Below are 15,055 nucleotides of genomic sequence, written 5' to 3' on the forward strand. Positions count from 1 at the left end.
ACTCACTTGTTACTATAATAACATCCAAATTCCACCTACTCACTTGCAACTATAATAACATCCAAATTCCACCTACTGACTTGCTCCTATAATAACATCCAAATTCCACCTACTGACTTGCTGTTATAATAACATCTAAATTGCATCTACTCACTTGTTACTACAGTAACATCTGAATTTCACCTACCCACTTGTTACTATGGGGCCCCGAGTGGTCTAAAGTGCTCTCCGTTAAGGATCACTGCCATCTCACCTCTGTCTGCGTAGGTTCAAGTCTTGGATGTGGCTATAGTGGGTATGTGAGAAAGCTTGCCAGTAGCTTCTTGTGGGTTGGTGATTCTTTCCTGGGTTTTCCTGGGTTCTTCCTCCACCATTAATACTGGCTGCCATGTATAGCCTATTGTGTGCTGAAAAATGGCATTAAACCCTACAACAACAACAACAATGTGTTACTATGCCTGGCTTATCTATCATAAAACTTTACTCAAAATTTTGAGTAATAATGTTATGCAAGGCATGTAAATATTACTTGAAATTGACTTATGGAGATTTTAGATTGGTGAGATTAGTTTTGAGTACAGAATGGAGTCAGGTTTTATGATGTTAGGCCTGGATAATCTGTGGTCTTTACAAAATGCATTATGATGTCATAACATTATTACTTGAATAAAATTGAAGCAGACATTAGTTCACTTACTAAATTTGCTAAAGTGTTACCATCACGAATATTTGGTTATTCAACATCTCTGTATTGAATTACATAATGCAGTGGAAACAGTGTTGAAAACTAAGATATATGGACAGAAGTTGCAATGAAAAGCCTGTTTTAAATTGGAAGTTCAATAAAAGTCATGCACAGATTAATGTTTTTAATTTTAGTTCACCTGTATGATGAAGGGTAGAATTACTGAGTTGTACTTGCCACCAACATTAGCATTGGTGTCCACTTTAACAAAAACATACACATATGTGCAGTCTCACTGCAGGTCTGTAAACATGGACAATTATTTATCATATATTTTCTTTTTTAACACAGAGCAACATTAATGTATGTGTTTATTAATGGCTGGTCCAACGTTCATTACACATTTTGCCAAATTAGATCCGGAACACAAGAAAACTGAATAAAGGGTTTCATGCAGATATTATGCAGTTTTATAATGGGCCATTCATCTGCAAGTTTTTTCTTTTATTTAACAATGAGCCATTCTTCACACTTGGATAATAAATCCATTGGAAAATATCAACATAGAATTTAGTTTATTCAGAAACATAATAACGAATAGTCTACATGGTAACCAAAGAATGATACCATTTCTTTTCTCCAATTACCTGCGTTATTGTTAAAGCCAAATTCCACCTATTGTTAATATTGAGCCAGTAGAAAAAAAAAATTATCTAAAGAATACTAATCATATGGTGAATAACAGTCCTTTAAAATTTATTTGATCCAGCAAAGGATCTTATTTGTCAGGATTAATTATGATAAATGCAATAAAATGGCAATGAACAGCGTGAAACTAGTTTCTCACTAGCCTAAGCACATTCAACTCTAAATGAGTCTTTGTCAAAGGCAAACACAAAACAGAGACAAGACAAACAAAAAACACAAAAAGAATTAGTATTAGAAAAGTTGACATAATTATTTCTACTGGAATCAAAGCTTGAAAATGTTTTATGTTTTAACTAGTTGGCTTCAGCTTGAGCAGCGATGCTGTGTATCTATTTTTATTGACTTACAAATGGATAAGCCATATCATCACTGTTTTTTTTAAAAAGTATAAAGTGTTGTAACTGTAAGAAAAGGAATATTACTGGATATCCCTCCTTAGACCACTGAAACTAGGCAGCCCAAATCAAGAAGACTGAAGAAGAAAAAAACACGCACAAATAAAATCGCCATCCATATACAGCAGCACTTTTACATTTAAATATATTTTCATTTTGCTCATTAGTCACTCACTTGCCCTTAATTAATAATAAAACACTCAAATATCAGGGATAACACTCAAATATCAGCAATATAATTATAGTAGTTGATGTTATCAAGCACTTTCCTTAGGATCTAGGGATAGCACGTTCTGCTCTGATTGGTTGTAGTGTGTGTGTGAATAACCTGGTTTTAATAAATTTATTTGTTCCGTTAAAGTAGTTGTTTATTATTGTACATGTCTCGATGAACTGTTCGACCAGATCTGAGAAAGTAATTAACAAATTAAGTGAAATATCACTCCTGACTAGTATGTTCTGAGATGAATTTATTGAGAGAAGTGGAGAATAATTATGCTACAAATGTGTATAAGTCTGTCTCTCACTTTCTTAATTGGTCAGTCAGTCAAAATAATTCATATTCATAATGTCTTGTTTTGCTGTTTTTCCATTCATCTTGTTCACTTTTTAGTATTAATTTCCTATTTGTCTGGGACTAAAATAATATGTCCAAGCTTTGATAGTATGGAAAATATGGCAGTGTTTTAATTTAGCATCTTTCTTGAATGAATTTATTTAATGGCATGAAAGTTGAGAAAGTAACAACTTGTAAAAATCTTAAGTTCACCAAAATATTAAAAACGTAGAATATGCACAGGCAGTTCAAACATAATTTTCAATAGAAGCATTTTCTTTAGACCTTTTTGGTTTCTCTCTCTCTTTCTCTCTCTCTCTCTCTGATGGAAAAAATAAGATAATATTTATACTTGCATGTAAATCGACTCAACAATTAGTTGATCCCCCCCTTTTTAGGCTACTAATGGCCCATTTCTTGTGGACAGGTCAAGGTGTATTGTACAAGGCAGATCCATCTGAAGGGTTACTTGTTGTCATTGAGATGCACTTACAAAAATAAACAAGCCAAACTGGATAAATAAGAAAATTAATGACAGAACCAGTGTAAAATAATATTATTTTATCAGGTGTTATATGTCACCAATAAATCAACAAATCACAATTTGTTTTTAATGAAATCCATATAAATACACGAGCATATTTGGACTATTTCCACCATTAAGCATCAGTCTCTCTTGAAATTAGGTTTGTATTTAGTTACAATGATGTATATATGTATTACTAATTTAGTTTATAGGAAAAAGCTTGAGCCTCAGGAACTCTCTAGATTCCATAAATCTGGGAGAGAAGGATGAAAATGAAGTAGAGAACACCATCAAACAATATTCTTGAAATTTTTTAACATGCTAAAGAAAGTAAAGTTAACAAACGATCTTCATCAAACTATTATGTTGAATCTTGGCTGAATGACATTTTCCGTTGACTGTATGATACAAGTAAGCTTGAAGTGTTTTATTAAGTCAAGATTGTTTGATGTGATTTTGCAACAGAACACAATATTTAACCCTATTATTTGTTCATTAGCATTTCCGGGAGGAACAAAATATTGAGACCAACATGAATCCATTATTTTCACATCTGGATGCTTGCAATTTGTTTGATGATTATGAACAAAGAGATTATTAACTTCCCTATTTTTACCCAAGTTAGATTATTTTATCTACGACTTTGATTTGCTTTAGTCATTCATACCCAAGGTAAAGTTATTGATTATTTAATTGATTTTAGGACTGGCATTATTTGTATAGAAAATTCAGTACTTTAGTCAGATACTTTATGAATATCCAGTTAAAACCCAAAGATTTTAAATGAGGGTCTACCAAAGATGGATGGAACCTGCAGTATTAATTAGTTCCAGAATGCCAGCAATGAAAGGTGAAAATATAACTAACACCAGATCCTAGAACTTCTGTCATAAGATGTATCCTTAGTCATTGGTTCATACTCTATTATTGACATTTTAAATGATTTGTTTTGCAGGATGTGTTCAAGGATAAAATCTAAAATTATCTGATGTAAACACAAAAAACATTAAGTACTTCACATGAAATACATGTTAAAAATCCTAAATTTTCTCTATATTACTGAATAGATGTAATTTGATTTTCCAGGATTTTGTAAGAGAAATATAGTATTTCTTGCAGAATACATGTTGTGGTGAAAGTCATTATATAAGATATAATTAATTTTACTTGCAAATATTTGCTGATTATATGTGTTTCAGTTGATTCAAATAAATACTTTTTTAATAATTTGATAATACTTATTGAAGCATTTTTGTTATTTCTGCTGACCTTGTGTAGATTAATTGAAAAGATGGTTTTTGGATGGAAAATGGTTAATACAGTTGGTTAACGTCAAGGATTGGCATGATCTTATGAAGTTTTTATTTGTTTGGATGTACTAAGGTTATTGTGAAAGCATTTGAAGAGAATAACCAGGACATTACCATGATTCCAGTATTTTTTATCTTTTTCTAACTTATCTTACCTGCCTTTCAGTGAATGACTGTCTTGTCCATTAGGATTTTTATGAACACAGAATTGAACAAATAATAATTAAAAGTAGCGTGATGGGGATACATTGTTAGCTTTATATTAGCGTGATGGGGATACATTGTTAGCTTTATATTAGCGTGATGGGGATACATTGTTAGCTTTATATTAGCGTGATGGGGATACATTGTTAGCTTTATATTAGCGTGATGGGGATACATTGTTAGCTTTATATTAGCGTGATGGGGATACATTGTTAGCTTTATATTAGCGTGATGGGGATACATTGTTAGCTTTATATTAATACTGTTGAATAAAATTGAGGAAGATTAACTAAATAATCATCATGCTGTCTGTGAAACAAGCCGTGTTGATGCTTCAGTACCAAAAGTTGGATCTCAAAGATACAAGTGAACGGTATTGAATGATTCTGTCACTGGTACAAGGTGTATTGTTTTCTTTTGGAGTCAAAATAAAACAATGTTTATAAAAAGAGCAATGTTTCACATGTTGCAGAACTAAGAAAACTTAATATGTGTTTATTTTCTGCCCATTAATTATACATTACATACTTTCACATATATTTTGCCAATATCAGATTCAAGAGGGATGTTTTCATGTATGAATTTAGTGTGGTTCCTATGACTGAATGGGACTCAGTTCATAGTTTTATTCTAGTGCTGTTCGTTCAGAATGCTGAAATGTTGTTATGGTGGTTCTCAACAGTTTTGTATTTTGCATAGGGTTAGAATTTTGTAGAAAAAGAATTTCCTTGGGTTTCCTCACTGTTTGTACTTGCTATTTAAAAAATACCTTGTATATCTTAGGTATTATTCAAAGAGCCTTTAATTCCTTTTATTTTTGTGTATGATTGATGGGTACAATATGGGTTATAGAGTATACAGCTTGAGACAAACATTGAGATTAATTAATTAACTTAATTTTTTTAATATGCACAACTATTAGGTTGGGAGATTTTCAAACACAACATTTTAAGATGCTCACGCCAACCAAGAAGGGGTCCCGAGTGGCCGAGTGGTGTAAAGCATTCTTTGTTATGGATCACTGCCATCTCACCTCTGTCTGCATGGGTTCAAGTCTTGGATTTGGCCAATGTGGGTATGTGAGAAAGCTTGCCAGTAGCTTCTCGTGGGTCGGTGTTTTCCCCGGGTTCTTCCTCCACCATTAATACTGGCCATCTTGTATAGCCTATTGTGTGCTGAAAAATGGCATTAAACCTTACAACAACAACAACAACAACAACCAAGCAAGCAAGAACATTTTCAAGAGCACAAATTTGACATATGGAGTGGAGACACTTTTACATAAACAGTGTTTTTTTTAATAGTGCTAATTGATAACATTAAATGTATACATGACCATATTTTGATACATACCAAACGGGGACATTTCCTTTAAGCAACCTGGACATGGAACATGCAAAAAGTATACATTTTTAAACATACAACCTTTACATAAAGAATGAAGATCATTTCACACTAGCAGTGCAGATATACAAAATGAAGACAGCTTTTTACATGCTTGGTTGATGTGTTAAATGCAAGACATGGACTTTTTCATGCATTTTGTAAGCGTCATATACAAACGGGCATTATCATATGCATATTCCTGAAGTGATACACAAAAAATTGGGAATATTTTCATAAAACAATGAAGTGGAACATGAAAAATAAGGACATTTATGTATACACATCATTTATGTGATAAATGCAAAATGAGGACATTTTCGCACACATAGCCTTGATATAATACATGCTATTTGGGGACTTTATCAAACACACATTCTTGATATGGTAGATTTAAAAAAACTTGATTTGGTGCATACAAAATGAGTTCATTTTCATACATGTGAACTAATAGCAAGGTACATACAAAAATGGAATTTTTGCATAGTACAGCCATGATATGGTACTTACAAAATGGGTACATTTTCATATGAATTATTAAAAAAACGACCAGTTTTCTGCTGAATTGAGACAGTTTAAAAACATTTTTGATGTGTTTCATATCAAAGAGATCTTATCGTGCATCGTTTTTTAATAAAGGGGGTTGCATTGAAGTGGGGGCCCCGAGTGGCTGAGTGGTCAAAAGTGCTCTGTTACAGATCACTGTCATCTCACCTCTGTCTGTGTGGGTTCGAGTCTTAGATTCAGCCAATGTGGGTATGTGAGAAAGCTTGCCAGAAGCTTCTCGTGGGTTGGTGGTTCTTTCCGGGGTTTTTCCCGGGTTCTTCCTCCACCATTAATACTGGCCGCCATGTATAGCCTATCGTGTGCTGAAAAATGGCATTAAACCCTACAACAACAATAACAACAGCATTCAAGTGGCACATTTTAGTACATAGAGGTTAAAAAAATTTTTTTTTTATTGACATTTTAAGTTTTAAAATATATTCGTGCCAATACAAATATTTTAACTGAAGACTTGCATGCAAATCTTTATTTCATTTTAGGAAAAGAAATACATTCTATATTTTCATATAATTCTGACAATTCAAACTCCTGGGCATACATTTTTAGTTATATTTACATTGGACATGACGTAAAAATTCAGCATGATATTTCAGTTTAGTTAATATGGAAGAGAACTATGTGCATCAGATGAGATTATGCTCATATTTGGGTTAATACTTATTTTGGAATCAAAATACATACTTTAGGAATGTCCCCTTTTTGACTGTATAATTTATGATGTTCTGATGGTAAAGATTATGATACATTGTTTCTTGGAAATCAACCACAAATCAATTACAAATGACATGTATATATCAAATGCATAGTAAAACAGGTCATTATCGCCCATAATTTGTTACAAATAAAAATGTCTCCATTTTGATGGTAAAATCATATGTCCCCATTTAGTAGGTTTTGTAAGAATGTGTATGTGTTACACCCTTAAAACAAATTAGGCTCATTTGACCCATATTTCATATATCCCATTTTGTTAATTTCAGAGAGATTCAGGTGAGTTGTCATCAGGAGACCCATCAGAATCGGCAGAAACAATTCCAGATGAAGATAGAACCTACCAGTTTGTAAAACATACAGGTGGGGGATGTAAGTCATTTAAGTCAACATGCAGCACTGAATAGAAAGCCAGTGATACTAACCTTTATTTACCATTTTGTCTCACCTGCAACAAATGTAGCAGAAGGCAAGATAATATCAGTCATATTATCTTTACTCTGCATCAGTTGGTATTCTGATGTCCGTCCAGCATCAGCCCAGCCTTCTTTTAAACTTTTAAATGTCAGTTTGCATCAAGGAATTATTATGATTAATGTAAGCACCTAGATGAGGCGGTCATATTAGCGATTAAAGGTGAAAGCACCAAGATGAGATGGTCACGTTTGAGATTCAAGGTAAAAACATCAAGATAAGATGGTCATATTAGAGATTGAAGGTAAAATCACCAAGATGAGATGGTCATGTTAGAGATTAAAGGTTTAAACACCAAGTTGGGATGGTCTTATTAGAGATTAAATGTAAAAGCACCAAGATGAGGTTCTCATGTTAGAGATTAAAGGTAAAAACACCAAAATGAGATGGTCCTATTAGAGATTAAAGGTAAAAGTGCCAAGATGAGATGGTCATGTTAGAGTTGAAAGGTAAAATCACCAACATGAGATGGTCATGTTAGAGATTAAAGGTAAAAACACCCAGATGAGGTGGTCCTGTTAGAGATTTAAGGTTAAGGCACCAAGATGAGATTGTCCTATTAGAGATTAAAGGTTAAAGCACCAAGAGTTCTGACTTTGCATCAGTCATTGCAAACTATGGCTTATTTGCAGGAGTGGGGGTGGGCAGTTCAGCTGAGTTGAGTCTCAATTAAGATAGAAGTAGCCACATGAATGCATACTTAGTTTGATTCATTGAAGTTGTCAGTGTTATGTCAACAAACTTTGGATAGGTGGCCCAAAATACAGACGTAATTTTAAGAAACCACTGATAGACTTTTGTGACATTAAATGGGTTTGAGACATTTTCTGCAGATGAGATGATACAAATACTTGTTATGTATATTTAATTTATTTTTGATGTAATTTAATTGCTTGTTTGTTAGTTTTAATTTTTTTATTATTCCATTAGATGCTATTATAAGGTAACTTTGTTTACTGGATTTGATATTTTCAAGAATAAGAGTTCAGTTCTGAATATATAATATATCTAATGCTGACTTAGTTTCTGACCTTGATTCAGAACCAGTGATAGTTTTTGGCAAACAACTATTTTATATTTTCTTTTTTATTCTTTCTCAGGCCATTCTTGGAGTATGTGACAAATAACATGTATTTATTGTTACAAACTTTTGGTTTTCCCAGAAGGATGAACACGTGACCTCCATATGTGAATCTGTTTTGCGTTGTAGTTAGACTTTAACTGATGTTTTGAGAAAGAATAGTTATTCTTGCCTTAAGACTCAAAAAGTTAAAGTGTTTTATGTTGTGACCAGTTTTGGGCTAATTATTTTGTTTTCTTCAAATTATTAGGATTTCTTGTTTGTTTTCCCAGGAAATACTAGTGCTCTAAGTTAATTCTTGGACAAAGACATTTATCAAAATTTACACAGAAGTCAAAACTGGAATATTGTTTTCTGTGATTCAACAAAGAACTGTTGACACATCAGTATGATGCTGACCACAGCATATGTCATTGCCTTCCATTTTGGATTTCATCAGGATTTAAATTCAGTTTCATTTAGCACTTTTTAATAATCAGACTTGTATTTTTTAATTCTTGGATTAATTTTGGATTTTATTCATAAAGCTGTAAGTTCTTTTTCTCATTTTTCTCATATTTTTCTAGGGAAATAAATTATTTGTTGAATTTTACAAAGCTTGTTGTCTTCAATTTTTTCTTGTTGTGTTTTGTAAGAGCCAAAACATGTAACATACTTATTTCTTCCATATTCTTATTCTGGCATCTAATATTATCTTTGTTGGTCTGCAGGTCATCTTTTTAATATGTTAAAGACATTCTAGTAATTTATTATTGAAATACGTTACCCAATCATAATATCTTAGGAGAATTACTACTACCTCACAAATCCAGTCCTCCCAGATTAAAACGTTTAGATATAAAAGCTAAAAGTTACCTGCCCACCTAGGTGGCAGTCAGTAAAGGTGATCTCTCCTTGGCACAGGGATTGGTGGCAAGTCCCATGAATATCTTGACTTTAAAAGGGAAGCATAATCCATCTAATATTTCCAACTTTTCTTTCTTCCTATGATGACAAGGTTCTGCCTTTACAAATTTATCACTTTTTCAGTCATCACAAACTTAATAGTATTGATGTAATTGCATGGGTAACCTATGTGACACCTCACATAGTTATGGGTATAGTCATATATTGTATGTGCGTGCATTTCAGGCTTGTGCTATAGAAAACTCTTAATATCTGTAATTCTGCTATGACCAGGTACATACAAGTAAGTTTTCTAGATCAATTGTAATCTCGGCATCCATGTGCCTAGCTTCAGTGATTTTACCTGTACAGGTCTTCATTGAGTTGTCCTACAGGTAACATGGTTAATTAATATCATATATTGATGCTCAATAGCCTTCATTTTGGCATCTGCTAGTGTGCCATTTTCCAGGTAATCATATTTATAAGGTACAGCCCTGCACTGACATTGAGTTCAAAAACAGGTGCAGGGCTACAGCAGATATATATGTTCTGCTCTATTTGTCTTACAGATTAGACCATGTGAAATTATAGTTGTAAACTTTACAAATACTGGAAGAATGCTACCAACAGTCACCCAACTTGTGTAGTGTGTTCTGGCTGTGCAGCTATTAACACATGTGAATTCTGTTCAGCATGTACTTGGGACCAAAGGGACAGACACAGAAACACACATTAAAGGACAATGCCATAAGTATACATGCCGATGTGTCACTTTCTTTCAGAGGGATATAAATCTACCCATGGTGCATGAGCCACAAAACCCCAGAAGCAACACATTCACCACCATAATAGGATAAACCCTTATTGGCAATAAAAATTGGCCATTCCACTTTGGAGTTTGCCCCTTGAGTAGCAAAGGTTTGCGAATAATCTGAAGCAACAAACATCTATTTTATATCGAGTCACTAACTAGGCTTTATATATATATCGAAAAATGGTGACCAAAATGTTCATTGAAAAGAAAAAATTCCAGAAGGCGGGGTTCAAAATGTTTTCCCACGATCGCACATAATCATTAAAGAGAATACTACACACTAATATCATGGACTTATTTGGAACAATGACAATCACAGAAAGTGATATGTTCACTTGTTATAATATCAAAAATATGAAATTGCACACACTATAGGCAAAGTGTACTGACTTTGTGATAAAATGTACTGTCTGTCGTGGTCGTGACCCATTATTATCCCTTGTATATGGCCTAGTCTGGTCATAACGGAAGTGGGCCATATTTGTGGGAATAATGTTATCCAGTTCATGTATTAGGATGGGGCATGGGATGCAGGGTAACCAGACATTTGTGTTGAAATTGCCGTCTACTCTAAACACTTAAGCTCAAGGCCACTTACAGGACAAAGTGTAAGCTTTGAAGTGAAATCTTAAAAAGATGGAGCCAGTGTGTTGAGGAGATCACACCTCTTTGTACCTTTCAAAAGAGAATAAGACAGAATATCAGCATCGACACTTTTTTCCTGGATAAAGTGGGTTATTTGGTCTGCATATCAAGAAATAACACCAGATCATATGAATTTGTTATGCAGTCACCACAAGTATAGTAACATTTGAGTGAAGTTGTCTCTTTAACTGATATTATCCATGCCATGGGATGGAGATCGGATTCCACATTCTCCAGCTTTTATCATAGAGATCTTTTACCCCCATAGGACTAACTCATGCTGGTGGAACCTATAGCCATGGCACAACAGGTCACTATTCCAGGTCATTTGACAGCTTCATAAGGATGTGGCTTTATGACTGCCACTGGATTTGCATGAAGGAAAATTTTCCCTTATTTCTTGACATATGGAGTTTATTTTCCCTTGGGTATCTAGAAGCTTTCTCACATACTTTAGGAGACCATAGATGGTCTCTCTGGGGTATGGGGATGTATCTCGCTCCACCTCTAATCTATTTTCCTAAGGTATTATAATTAGGTTACGTATTTAAAGAAGAAACCAATTTTTCTCATAAAATACGTTTCCTTGGTAACATTTACCCAATCATAATGCACATACACTCTACCAGCCTCCCTGAATTTGCATCCATAGAGAGAGCATGCTTTCATCTCCTGTAGTAACTGAATTAGTCACAGGATTTGCTGATGATCCCTGTGCCAAAGGAAGATCACGCTTACTGACTGCCACCTAGGTGGGCAGACAACTTAATTTTTTTAGCAAATAATTTTACCTGAGAGGGCTGGATTTGTGAGGTAGCAGTAGTTGTAAGTATCATCAAAGAAACATTTTAATAGAAAAATTGTTTTTTTTCTTACCCATGATTGAAAGAAGAGAATAATACAACTGGCACTTTAGTCTAATAGATTTTCACCTTTATGCAAACAGCAGGGGACTCTGCATCTGTGTTTCTCTCTATTCTTCTACTTGTCTGTCTCATTCATCAAGCCTTACATGATACTTTCTATTCTACTTTATAACTTCAGAGCTTTTTGAGTTAGACGGATAGAGTTTAGTGTACTTATATCTTCACCAAAAGGCATCACATACTGTGGGTCCAGTCTTCAAGATCAGGGTCACCAGTCAATATTTTTGTTTTTTTTATCACACTTTCTTTTCTGAGCCATTCTTATGGTTATAGTGCCACCAGACACCTGGTTCATTTAGTGTGACCTCTGTGGTAGCCTAGTGGTTAGTGCATCTGCCTTGGATACAGGAGGTTGTGGGTTCGAATCAAAGGCTTATAAAATTGTTACTAACAGGTGCCTCTCTCAGCATTAAGAGGTTAGTGTTAGGATTGGTCGGCCTGGTGTCAGGATAATGTGACTGGGTGTGATATGCTACATGTCTGCAGCATGATGCCACAGTGTATCACTATAAACTGCCACTGGTGTCAGGATAATGTGACTGGGTGTGATATGCTACATTTCTGCGGCATGATGCCACAGTGTATCACTATAAACTGATACACTGCAGACATCATTGCGATATGACTGAAAAATTATTAAAGCTATGTAAATAATCCAAATCACCCACACAAACATGCATGCATGCACGTACACACACACACACACACACACACACACACATATGCACACCATTAAGTGCCTCATTAGGAGAGGATCATTTATAGCTCCTCAAGAGCCTTCTTCTAGAAAGAAATGATACCATTATTATGTTGCCCTCATCAGATATCCTGGTGGGAGGGAAGGCTCCACTATTTTTGCAGTCAAATAGGAAAACATTTGCCAAAATGATAGATAGACCTATCAGGTCATTTCAGAGTGCCTCCATATCACATTCAATGTTCCTCCTCCATTGTTCAGGCTCCCTTCAGCTACAGACATCCCAAAAGGTGTGTTCAAGACCATCATCCTGCAGCAGGTGAAAAAGAATCTTAGTTAGTAAAGGGCAATATATATTAGATTGTTCACAACACAAAATCAACAGGTTTTTACCCGAAATTATTCCTGGTGCCAGTTGCACTCAGACTAGTTATAGACCTCAGTACTATTACTATGGTCACCATGGTTCAGAGTGGAAACAACAAGGCAGGTTTTAAATGCCATCCAGGAGGGAGACCTTGCAGTCAGTATAAATCTGCAAGATGCTCAGATGCTTACCTACCTGTCACAATTCACACATTCTCTAGGAGGTTCTTTCAGTTTGCCTTAGTGGATAAATTATATCAGTTCAGTTCAGTTCCTATTTGGTCTGAACATTAGTTTTCACAAGAATCATGGACTGGGTAGTGTCTCACTTCAGGACCATCTCCATGTCCATGACATCCAACTACTTAAAAAACACCAGGTAAGTTGTATTTTATGTCAAAAATGAAATCCTTTGTATTAATTCTCCTCAGTTTTGATATCAAAGTCATCAAGGCCAAATTTGATATCATACCAATTCAGTTTTTCATCCACATGGGTATGGAGATTCCAAACATATCCGAACAGAGTTTGATGAGGAACAGGTCTTGAACATTCCTTCACCTGTGATTTCATTTCTTGCAGAGAACCATATCTCAGCCTGAGAATTCCTTCACCCACTGGGCCAGTTCAGTGCAAGGGCTGACCTCATGATCTTGGATTACCTATTCATGAGACCATTACAAATGATACTTGTGTCCAATTTAGACCAAAACTTTGCCCATTGGAACAAACAACCAGTCTCCAATCATATGATGTTCTATCTTAGCTAGTGGAAGAACCTCCCTTGGTTCATGGCACGTGTTCCCTTGCATATCCAACCGCCAAAGAGAACAGTTTGTATAGATGCAAGCACAGAAATCTGGATTGCCCATCTCCTTCCATCATTTCAGAAGGCCAGTGGAGTGTGACCATTCAGAACCATTTATTGAATACCAGTATCCTAGACATGCAGACTGTACTTAAAACATTTCATTAGTGGCAGGAGAAGCTGTATGGAAAGAGCATACTCATTCTATCTGGCAACTCCACTGTTGTGTCATTATTTCAGGAGTCAGGGGGACCCAGATCCCCAGACCTCTGCATGCTTGTTTGGAATTCGCTAAGGTGGTGTTATCAGCAACAAGCCATGTCAAAGCTCATCATATTCTGGGTACATTAAATTATTCATAGACTTGCTGTCCTGAAGGAATTAACTATTACAAACAGAATGGTTGCTCATTTCTTTGTTTTCAATTTTATCTGTACACACAGTGATCAACCACTGGTGGATCTGTTTTTTACAAGGTGGAACACAAATGTCCAAACCATTGTTTGTCCATTTCCAGATCTGAACACCTACGCAGTTGATACAATTTCCATACATTGGAACAGTTTGAACACCTAGACTTATCCTGCAGTGCCTCTAATTTTAAAGATTCTGCAAAAAATAGGAAACTAGAGTGCCATTTCATCCTGATTGCTCCCCCTGAGTGGGAAAAATCATGGATAAACAACTTGTTCAATCTGGTAGTCATAATTCTAAGGAAATTAGAGACGTTTCTTCATCTTCTCAGACAACCTTGATAGCAGGAATCTTATCCAAACCCAGATCTGTCGAACCTGCATGACTGTCTAGATCATATTAAATAAGCCCTCACGATCAAACCATTCTCACTACAAATGATATAGAAAATCACTAAGGCTAGAAGGCCCACCACTTTTAAAGTATATGAGAGAAAGTAGACAATTTTTGCAAGCTAGGACACATTCCTTTGCATAAGGTCCCCGGTGTACCCAAAGATAACCAACTCTCAACAAAGACTCTGAAATGAAAACCTTAGCCCCTATCATAATAAAAGGTTACCATTCCACAATCTCAGACATGCTGTGCCATCACAGAAGAGAGGATGTAGGACTAAAAAAAGACCTTTAGTCTTTTGGTGAATTTTGATTTGTCACAACCAAAGGTGTTGCTCTGTGACAAAGGTAGAAACTTTCATGTGTTTTAATACAGTTGAATCAGGCACTATTTGAACCACTCATGAGAGTATCGTTGGTTCACTTCTCATATAAAACCTGCTTCTTACTCATTCTGATTGCAGCAGGCAGGATCAGCAAAATACATGATGTCAGCCAACCT

The 15,055-nt window shown here is 35.1% G+C and overlaps 1 protein-coding gene across 1 annotated transcript in view; it reads left to right on the forward strand.

Moving 5' to 3' along the window:
* LOC149803695 (uncharacterized) overlaps positions 1 to 15,055 on the forward strand; it is a 180,334-nt gene that overhangs the window by 88,553 nt on the left and 76,726 nt on the right. Inside the window, exon 11 of the mRNA XM_089953483.1 lies at positions 7,315 to 7,417. Coding sequence (XP_089809609.1) covers positions 7,315 to 7,417 — 103 coding nt within the window. The remainder of the gene's footprint in view (positions 1 to 7,314; positions 7,418 to 15,055) is intronic.

The sequence above is a fragment of the Sinohyriopsis cumingii genome, chromosome 3, assembly GCF_028554795.1.
Source record: "Sinohyriopsis cumingii isolate HCF-2022 chromosome 3, ASM2855479v2, whole genome shotgun sequence".
NCBI classification, from domain to species: domain Eukaryota; kingdom Metazoa; phylum Mollusca; class Bivalvia; order Unionida; family Unionidae; genus Sinohyriopsis; species Sinohyriopsis cumingii.